The following is an 11791-nucleotide window of genomic DNA, read 5'->3' as shown; positions in this document are numbered from 1 at the left end:
CTTTGTTGTACATAGTTTTGTTTGGCATGTGTTATTTAATAAAATTCTAATTTATGAACCAATGAAGACTTTTAAGCAGTTAATTAAAACTTGATAAAAAAAACTGTGACACCTATCTATTGGAGTTAGTTAACTTACTTTGGTTGGTATTTTTAAACTTCAAAGTTTTCTCTCAATATATCCTTCAAAAATACAGACATTTTTTTTTGCAATTGGTTCATAAACTAGGTAGTTATTTATAGAAAAATAGCGGTGGTGAAGTGGTTACACATAAAATATAGCCATAAACTCATAATCATCACGAGTGTACAGCAATAATATATTATTACTTTATGGCTGTGGTCTTGTGGATTGATCAACCCACGTAATTCATAAATATTTTCATATTATATAGGTAATCAAAAAATATGTAATTAATAATAAAAATAATAATTTGTATTAAATGTCTGAAGTGTAAACACACGCCTTACGCCACTGGGTCGTTATATAATAATGTACTTACCGATTTGTGTTTATTACTTTTATCATAATTCGTAATATTATTATGTTATTTAGTCCCTAAATAAATATATTATCCTTTTTTATGATCAAACACATATATAATTTTATTTATATAAATTATGAGCATTATTAAGGCTAACTATATATAGTTATTGGTACATTGCACCGTTGTACACACCTCACAGTTGCTCTTTTATATCAAATTGTCTTGTAAATGATGTAAGTTTAAAATGTAATATACATAATATTATAGCTATTTAATCATTTTTGAATAATAGAATAAATGTTTAATATTTTGTACTACTATAACACAGCTCGTTCTAAAAAAAAATAAAATCTTATTTTTGACAAATCTATTTAATTCTGTTTTAATACTAATGTGTTTACCATTCATGGTAAAAGTAAGAAGTTAAAAGTAAGAATTAAAACAATTTTACTCTAATATGATCATTGAGTCCATGATGAATAGAGCAATACTTAATATTTTCAATTTTGTCTTACAATACGTAATTCTAGTGATTGCGTTTATAATAATGTACCTATTTGAGTTTATTGTTTTTATCATTATTAAGTGATTATTCTTAAATATATCATCTTTTTTTTATGATCAAACAAATACAATTTATTTATATAAATTAATAATATTTTTCAAAAGTGGTATACTGCAGTTTGCTCAAAAAAAAAATAATTACTTAAACAATTATTAATTTATATAAATTGTTATGTTTAATTACTTATTTTGTGGATTTGTCTTGGAACTGTTTTACGTTCAAAATTGAACATACATAATTATACAGCTGTTATTAGCTATTGAACCATTTTACGTATGACTTAGTACTAAAATCACTTTTTTTTAAAAAATTTTTAACATTATTTGACAACACAAAAAAAAATAATTAAATATTATAATCTATGAATGACAAAAAAATATCAAAACGTAATAAATCTACAGTTTATCCGTGAAAACTGGGTACACTCTATAATATATCAGTTACATACATTACTCAGTACCCAACACATATTCTAGAATTCTATCTGCGAGACATTGGTGATTTAATTGACAATTTTATGTCCCAAAACTGAATTTAAAAAGCAGGTAAGTGGATTTCGTTCTGCTGTACAGTAGATTACAAGTGGGTCATCGTATAATGGTTGTATTAAATTTGAATTCAATGATATAATATCATTGTATAAGAAAAACGATTCTGAGTTGTAGGTCATTGAAAATGATTTAAGTAAAACCTAATTTTTATTCACGCCACTGTTACAGATATAATATTACACATTTAATACACTCGCTTAAATGTTACGTATACAATTATAATATATTATATAACTTGAAACTTATAAAATTGAAACAAATTGGGATTTGTGGCTCTTTTTTATCCTGGGTCATCTCCTTTATTGAAGATCGTCAGCAAATAGTAGCTTACAAAGAACACTGGTCAATTCCAATTCGTGTTACATCAGGAGTTCCTCAAGGGTCCCATTTAGCACCAATATTATTCCTTATTTTTATAAATGAGTGGTTTTACAATGGTGTTTATTTTTTTTTTATCCTGTATACAAAATTTCTACCAGAAGGAGTGCTTCGGTTTCAACATATGTACTTTATCTTTTAGGAAATTGGATCAAGATAGTACTTAAGAGATGCAATTTTTCGAGTTTCTCTATAGTTATTTACTTATTTAATGCCAAGGGAAAACCCACCGACAAATTACGAAAAACCGCTAAAAATGGGACTTTAATTTCTAACGCTTTGTCTATCACCATAGAAACGAATAAAAAATAATAATATAATATTTATTAAACTTACAGGATATAATAAATAATAACAATATAAAAAGTCCAGATTTACAATCCGTCTCCGCTCAGAATCGTTTTTAGGGTTCTGTACGGTAAAATGGCACCCTATTATACTAAGGCTCAGCTGTCCATCCGTCTGTCGCCAGGCTGTATCTCATGAACCACGAAAGTTAGAAAGTTGAAATTTTAACAGATTATGTATTATGTTGCCGCTATAACAAAAAAAACATAAAAATCTAGAATATATATTATAAGCAGAGTTGCCAACATGTTTATAGTTGATGATAGTATACGGAACCCTTCGTGGGCGAATCCTACTCGCACTTGGCCAGTTTTTTTCTTATACAATGATATTATATCATTGAATTCAAGTTTAATACAATCCATTGTACAATGACCCATTTGTAACCTACTGTACAGCAGAGTGACATCACTTACCCACTTTTTTAATACTGGCTATTGTGAATTTACTTTGAATGGAATCATGCTTATAAAATCTTAATTCATTCAGTCGTAATTATGTACTGGTAAGTGGTAACTAACGGATGGATCATGGAAACAACAGGGATATAATAGATGTTCTAAACTGATGTTTAGAAACCCAAAATTGTTTACTATGATGTATATTATATCCAATATAATATTGATTATAGTAACTCGAATTATATTTCTAAAACCAATAGATTCATTTCTTTGTTCAAAACCTAAAAAGTTCACAAGGATCATATCTCCGGTGGGTAGGCCCCTGTAGGGAGTACCAATTTTTCTTTGACCCTGGAGCACAAATTGTCTAAATGGGGCACTAACTTCACAGCTACACTTCCAATTTTCTATACCAAGTAATTCATTTGTAACGTTAATATTTTTCAATTGGTTCATGAACTAGGTAATAACTTATAAAATAATATAAATTTGTCTTATATGTAACCTATCTAGTTATTAAGTAATATAAGTGAATTGTAATGTATATTTTTTAAAGAACTTTGTTTGAGTTGTATTTTTTTTGTAATACGAAGGTTATTTAATTCCTAATTTTTTTTTTGTGTCCATCATCTATTTTTGAAACAGTGAAAATACATCGATCTTCAACTCTGAGAGATTTTTCTGGTTGTAAATTGGATCCAGTTGGTAGTTCACGAGGATAGAGTTTTTCAATTGTACTAGCTACTAATTTTTTACAAAATAATTTTTGTGTCTCTTAATATAATTTGAAAAATGAACAACTTTAAATGCATAAATTGTCAATTAAATATTATTGTGGTCTGTTTATAAAAAAGGTATTATTTTCAATATATTCGTGCTATTTATAGACATTCCGAAACTTTTTGGGATTCTGGGCCTCTCGCAGTTTAATGATGAATGTTTTTTTATCTGTCTATTTTTAACTTTTGGTCAGGGATCGAAACCGTTTCAAATTTTAACAGTTACGGTTTTAGTTCTTGAGAACGGTTTTCTAAATTTTCTGGTTTTGGTTTAGGTTTTAAGATCGGTTTTTAAACATTTTTGGTTTTGGTTTCGGTTTTAAAAAAGGTTTTTCAAATATTTTATCGGTTTAAATAACGGTTTTAGAAAATTTTCGGTTTTGGTTTTTGGAACGGTTTTTACAAATTTCCATTTTATTTTCCTGTCTAATTACTGTAGAGTCGATTTTTATTATCTATTAACTATTATAAGGGCCGAGTCTAAAGCCCTGAAATATGGCTACTTTGTATAATTAGTGTACAATATACGATATAACAAATTTACGTTCAGCAGAACTAATTTCGTGTTATTAACTTAAATATTTCGTACCCAATTTAGTTGCCTCGTGCCTACTTTTGCATTCGACATAATATTATGTTGTCATATTATGGTTGAGCTCATTATTCGATTGCATTAATATTTAATTTTATATTACAATAACATCACACTATATTATTTGTATTTGCAATTTTGAATCATAAGTTTAGTAAAAATACATATATTAATATTACGTAATAATCAGTAATTGCATCGGGATTTTTATCAATAAATCCGAACATAATAATTTCTTCGTATAAAAATACTAGAATTACAAATAATATAATTGACTTTATGAAATTTAAAGAAACCGACATTCGTTTCAAATTTTAATCGATTTTTCAAGAACGGTACAAGAACAGTTTTTCAATTCTATGGTTTCAGTTTGGGTTTTGAAAACGGTTTTTTAAGGTCTCAGGTTTCTGTTACGGTTTTTTAACCGGTGTTTTAAAGCTTTTGGTTCCGGTTCCAGTTCCGGTGTTCAGAAATGAGAAAACCGCGGTTTTAACAGGTTTTTTGGAAAACCGGTTAAACCGGTTTCGATCCGTGCTTTTGGTACAGTAAAAATGTTCTGATTTTCTACATTAGCAATTTTTTAGAAAGTAAATCTAGTTGGTGTACTTAATATGTTAAATTTGAAAAGTGTTTGTTGTTTTAAAAGTTTCATAAAAATGAAAAAAAATTTAAGAAAAATGGAAATCTTACGCAAGACCAATGGTATTAAAAAAATCATTGTGTACCTTATCTCAAAAACTTATAAACCGTAGATATTTTTAATTATCTCCAAATATTAATATGACGATTACAAATATTTTGACTCTGTTTGAGCTTGAAATTCATAAAAAAAAATCGATTTTCGTATACAATGATTTATCGTTAAATTGAAATTTAACACTTATGATGGTAATTTTGTTTGAACGATTGAAGTTGAAGTTGTGATAAAATTATAGAAGTATTTATAGAAATAAATTATAATTAATCTTAAGAAATTTAATTCTGATGTAAATATATGCTAATAAACTTAACTGATCGGTAATTATAATTTATAATCTAGGATATTTTTACCCCCCTACAAACACATTTTTAACGTGGGGGGAGGGGTTAAAATATCCTGGAATATAATTAACGATCTGTTTAAAATAAACTATAATTTATTTACCTCCTAAAAAAATTTAACAAGTTAAGTACGTTTACGCGTGTCTGCGATGTTGCGGATTGAGTAATCCCTATGAACTATTATCAGACAATCCATAAAATATTACAATATCAAATATTTGATACTGTAGAATGGGGTTACTTTGATATCACATAAAGAAATATAGGTACCTAGCAAAGTTTCCAACGACGTTGTATAAATTTGATAGCATATAAAAAAAGATTGATATTTCAGAAATTTAAAAATTAAAACGTTAAAAAATTTAGCATAACTAGTTGCAACTAGGATTTAATTTTAAGAATTTTATCGTTAATACCACAGAAATGGTATCCATATAATAAAAAGTAAAATTGTCATTAAACAGTAAAAAATTATCAAAGTATAAGCCCATTTTACGGTACCTATATAATAATATAATAATAAATAATTGAAGTGTATATAAAGTACATAAACGCACGCTATAACGTTGGTTTATAATCATGTACCTACCTACCACATGGGTGTCTATTGCTTTTATCAAAAGATATTATGTCATTGAGTTCTTGAATATATATTTTTTATAATCAAACTATATTATAATTAGTTTATATAAAATAATATTTTTCAGATAAAGGTAGTTGTTAGAACATTTCAACAGAAGTGCAGCAGTTCTACAGTTACACACCTCACAGTTATGCTTTAAACGAAAAAACAAAATTTAACATTTATTCATTTCATGCTATATTACATTATAACTTAAATTTTTTAATTAATTATTGTATTGAACTGTCTTATAATAATTTTTGTAAGTTTTACCTGTAGTACGAATAATATTTAACTATTTTTGCGTAACAAAAAAAAAATGTATGACTTAACTATAATATAAGGCTTGTTCCAAAAAATAAAAATCATATTTTTTAACAAATTTATTATTTATTTTTCCGTGATTTGATGTTTAAAGGAAACATATATAAGTATTATAATCTATAAATTACAAACAAACATAGTAAAAAGTATTAAATTGTTATAAAAAATTAAATACAAAATATTAGTTCGTATTTAAAATTATTAAAATACATTTTATTAAATAGTTAGGTACAGCCTTACATATTGTATTAACTTTTTGTTCGAATAACCATTATTTTCAACATAAATACTAATTTATATAGCAATACAAATGATACCTATAAAACTAATTAAAACTAATCAATGTATGTAAATTAATTTAATGTTTATTTTATAGGTACTACCTAGGTACTTATTTTATCTCTTCACAGCTTCACTTCTATATTTCTGTACTAAAGACCTATAATTTTTGTTTTAACCAATAATAATCGAATATTTATTATGTTAGGTAATTTATTATATTTTAAAACAATATGAGGACATTTGATGTTTTCTTGTTGGTGGTGATGATATATACCTACGCCGCCGTGAACGGAAATGTATATTTCCATGCTACAAAACCAACTAATGAGTGGTGGTCGAACACAATAATATATCAAGTGTATATAAGATCGTTTAAAGACAGTAACAATGATGGTATTGGTGATTTAAAAGGTATTTATATAATATATTATGATGTCCATTAATCTGTATAGTATTGTATGTTATAAAAGATAAAAAATGTTTGCACCTATGTCCTTTATGAATTCATAAACCGTTCATCCGATTGTAATAAAATTTGGTACAGAAATAGTTTAGACCATGGGGAAGGAGATATGCTACATTTTGCCACAAAAAGGAAAATAAGTGTTCCAACCCAGGGAGGTTTTCAAACAAGGGATTTAAACAGGGATCTCGAAATCGAACCACGGTTTCGGTGGACAATAGTATAATATATAATATACTATATAATATATTATACTATTGTATACAGTGTTGAGTTTATCTAGATAAATATTCTTTTTTCTTTTATCTTACTAGATAAATAGAAAATATGAATTTACACAGTTGACTAAGAATTAAGATAAAAATCACCATTATCTAGATGAATTTATCCAGATACTTTTATTTATTATAGAATATAGGTAGACAATTAAGTAATTTTATTAAGTATGTAGTATTTACTAATAACTATCGAAATTTTCGATAACATTCTATTAAATTATTCTATATTGCTATGAGCTTACGGAGAGTGCCATAAAAAATGTAAAAAAATGTATCCTTATTGGATAAATTATTTTATCTACATAAAATAATTTTTTTTCATCTTTATCTAGATAACATAATTATAATTTATCTTTATCTTTATCTAGATAAAATTATAATTATATCGGTTCAACAATGATTTATATAGTAGGTATATTCAATATATTATACTATATCGTGTTGTAAGGGCAGGAATAGTGAGTTATTTTAGTCGCTAGCGACGTGTGCGGCACGAGCCTCAGGCGTGGCCGCGTGGGCCGCATTTCGCCTAAGACTGAAATTGCTTTCCCGCACGAGCCACACATACTATTCTAAATTTCTTGGCACGCCTCTGCGTTCATTGATCACGCCATCGTGGCAAAGGTCATTCAGGATGGGATCTATGCAACAACCAGACTATTCTACGACAACAATATTTCATGAAAGAAACGATTTGGTTTTATTTATTTTAAGCGTCATGCATGGAAGTTATAATATGAAAATAAGATATAACCAAATGTTTGTGTTTTATAAGAACCGTGGTATAGATTACTGTATAAATAATAATTATTATATTGAAATAAAATAAAATAAGAATAAAAAATGTAATGCATTATGCGGGGATCTATGTAATAACCAAATTATTATACAAAAACAATTTCATGAGAGAAAAATGTTTGCGCGTCATGCTAGGGCGTTATAATATATGAATATAAGATGTAACCAAAAGTTTATGTTTTGTAAGGACCGTATAGTATAGAGTTTAGTGTCTGTTTGTGCAGAGGATATACGTGATATGTGAGCTCAGTACTTTTGGGGAGTTCCATTTTACCACCGGCACTTTGGGGGTTTTCCACTTTACCACCCACGGAAAAGGTCATATTCCTACGCTTCACCGTCATCGAAAACTAAACTTTCGATGCAGGCGTGACAAAAATGTTTTTACATTGTTTTTATTTTCTTGTTTTTACTTTATAATTAGGGTTCTGTATGGTAAAACGGGACCCTATTACTAAGATTCCGCTGTCCGTCCGTCCGTCTGTCACCAAGCTGTATCCCATGAACAATGAAAGTTAGAAAAATGATATTTTCAAAGATTATGTATTTCTATTGACGCTAGAACAACAAATACTAAAATCCTAGAATTTATAATATAAGCAGTGTTGCCAACATGTTTATAGCTTATGATGGTACGGAACCCTTCGTGCGCGAGTCCGACTCGCACTTGGACGGTTTTTTTTTATGAATTGGATTTTAGTACTATTAGCTTGAGTTAGGATTTTGTATTAATTAATTGTATAACTTTGATACTTACCACTAAGGGTCCGTGTTCTACCGAAGGGCCCTACCATAATATGGCATATGGTAAATATATTCAATTATGCGGTATCGTTTGGTAACTGTGGTAACCGTGATTATTTTACACGACATGGTGTAGTGTGAACCCCCCTTAAAGATTTATTTAAATTGTTAATTAGAACTTATAAGGAACCTTGTATTACCATTCCCAGCTTTATTACTAGCTAAAACCAACAATTTCATCAACGTATATCGAAAACAAATTGATATACTACAACATTTTTAATGTCTATAAATCATATTATGAGAGCCAAGATAATTTTATGTTGATTGGGTATTAAATTTTCAGGTATAATCCAGAAACTAGATCATTTCACTGATCTTGGCATTGAAACATTATGGGTCGGTCCGTTTTTCAAATCCCCTATGGATGATATGGGATATGATGTTGAAGACTTTTATATGATAGATCCTGTTTTTGGAACAATGGATGATTTTGAAGAATTAATTTTTGAAATGAACAAGCGAAGTAAATGTCATACTTTGTTCAAAAGAATTATATTTACCTATATACATTTTTATATTTTGAATAATATAACAAACCATTTTTATTTTAGATCTTAAATTGATAATTGACTTAATACCAAACCATTCAAGTTACAAGTGCGAGTGGTTTGAAAAATCAATCAAGCAAGAAGGAAAGTACAAAGATTATTACATATGGCGTAACGCTTCAAATCAAGACGAAGTAACCCGTAACCCGTCGATCACGCCCAAACCACCAAATAATTGGGTAAATAAAGAAGGTTAAATTTTTTATTGCTAATCATAATATTTCAAAAACTTGTAAATACTAAATGAAACGATTAAAGTGAGTCAAAGAAACTTCGTTTTGAAGTTATCGGTGAAAAAGTTTAAAAATTACAAAATTTCCGTTATGTGAATTTAAAAAAAAAAATCATCATGCGTTTTTCTACGAGAGTTGAATGTATTTCCTCTTGGATGTCATGTAGTGTAGGTATTCGAAGTACTTCTATGTCTCCACGGAAACCGTTCTGTCGAGGGTCTAAAATGTTGTTTTTATCAAGGAACCATCTGAGCTTGGAATCTATAATTTTTTCGAATATCTTCGCCATGGTATTTAGTAGCGATAAAGGTCTGTATGATTTGTTATCAAATTTATTTTTTTCCAGTTTGGGTATTGGAATGATTATGGAGCGTTTTCAAGTTTCCTGTATGAGTCCGGGTGGTCATATTTTGTTGAATACTTAAATAATTTAATTTAAGGCGGACATAGGGAGGTTGTGTATAAATTTATACGGTATTCCATGTGGTGCTGGGGCAACATTGGTGCATTTTGATAAAACCCTGCTCATATCACTTAACTGAATTGGAGAGTTAAGTTTTGTATATTCGTCTAAGTGGGGGCTGATGTTGGATATATAGATTAACTTTTTTATCAGAAATGATGCTAAAGTAGAAAATCTGAGCATTTTTTTCCTAAGCTCAGAATCAAAAAGCCAGTAACTTAAATATATGTTTGTAAAAATTAGACTTTTAAGTTAAGGTTATAATTAAGAAAAACTAGTATATATCGAAGAATTGATTAATATAATTATTATTTATTTGTTTTCACATAGTTGAGTATATTTGGCGGTCCTGCTTGGACATGGAATCAACAACGAAATCAATTTTATTTCCATCAGTTTGTTAAGGAACAACCAGACTTTGATTTTAGAAATCCTGATGTTAAGCTACAATTTTTAGTAAGCTTATTTTTAAAAACTCGGGGAAAACATGAAAAACGATTCGGTAACGACTATATTATTAAGGATTTTTTAAAAATTTATTAATATAACGTAACGGTCGAAAACCAACAATTAGGACAATGTTCAAATATTATGCGATAGCGTTCTCCGTCACGCCGGCATCTCTGCCCACACCCATAAGACAATACGTCGATATTCATATTATTATACACACACACTATCACCGCTGCCTAGTACCCGTGGTCGAGTTTAACCGGCCGGCCGGCAAGCACAACGTCTTGATCGGATGTGCTTGCCTCACGAACACGTCTAGTACCTTAATTAATATACCTTTCGTTCAGCCATCAATTATATGTTACTATTGCTCTTCTCTATTTCCATTAAGTATTATTTTTACAAATACCACATGCTCCGATTTCCGAATCTCGGCTGTGGGTTGGCGACCTTAAACACTAAAGTTTTTCGTCAACGTACACTCCACGCCGAGTCTGGGTAAGCTACAGTGTGAGACGTTACAATAACTTTTATACATTTTTTTTCTTTTGGTTGTACAATGTGGAAAACATACGAGCAACGACTTTTAGTGGTGACGATCGGTTCGCTTATCTTTATAATGTACCAATATAATTTGTAGCAATTTATTTTTCTGTTGGTAGACAGTTATTAGAATTCTACAATCGGATGTGTTGTTTCCATCTTACAAATATAAAATATTTATAAAATATTTGTAAGACGTAGATATAACACATACGACATACAGATGTAGCGTCCTCTTAATTGTCCGTAAAACTATACTGTATGTTGTACAAACATTGTAAAAAAATTTTAGTATACCTATTATTCAATAATGTGTATTATATAGTAATATATAGGTAATCGTGGTATAAAAATCTTAAAATTATTTTAAATACCATCGAAAAATAAGTTATGGCAATAATGTCTCTGGAATTAACATGTTTTGAGTTGCATTAATATAATTAAAATGGTTTTTTTTTTAAATTATAAATATCCAATGTGTTAAGCATTAAATAGACAAAATATATCAAAAAGAATAAAATTTACTTTTAATATATTATTTTTATCATGTCTAGAAAAATCTTAATTAACTATGGTCATTATTTCAAATATACCACTATTCATTTTTTTTAATTACAATAAATAAAAACGTACCTATGTAAAAAAAATTCTGACAAATGTCTACTTTTTAAGTTCTAACCAGATCTAGTAAGCTACAAGGAACTAAAGTTTATAGGTAGTTTACATTTTTTCACTATTTTGAAGGTGATGGAAGACAAACATACCATTTTAAAAGTTACCTACTTAAAGAAAAATAATTTATTTCGATCTATTCAGAATATAAAAAAATTATAAC

At 28.4% G+C, this 11791-nt stretch overlaps 1 protein-coding gene across 1 annotated transcript; it reads left to right on the top strand.

Annotated features, from left to right (window-relative positions):
• Window positions 1-5889: 5889 nt before the first annotated feature.
• LOC100160477 (neutral and basic amino acid transport protein rBAT) lies at window positions 5890-10668 on the top strand. Its single transcript, XM_029491087.1, has 5 exons — window positions 5890-6026; window positions 6576-6781; window positions 9000-9179; window positions 9268-9443; window positions 10291-10668. Exons 2-5 carry the CDS (start codon window positions 6601-6603, stop codon window positions 10501-10503), a joined length of 750 nt encoding a protein of 249 aa, XP_029346947.1. The 5' UTR covers window positions 5890-6026; window positions 6576-6600; the 3' UTR covers window positions 10504-10668.
• Window positions 10669-11791: the final 1123 nt, after the last annotated feature.

This window comes from Acyrthosiphon pisum, chromosome A3 (genome assembly GCF_005508785.2).
Source record: "Acyrthosiphon pisum isolate AL4f chromosome A3, pea_aphid_22Mar2018_4r6ur, whole genome shotgun sequence".
Lineage (NCBI taxonomy): Eukaryota > Metazoa > Arthropoda > Insecta > Hemiptera > Aphididae > Acyrthosiphon > Acyrthosiphon pisum.
The sequence above is the reverse complement of the archived record's forward strand: the minus strand, read 5'-3'. Positions and strand labels throughout refer to the sequence as shown.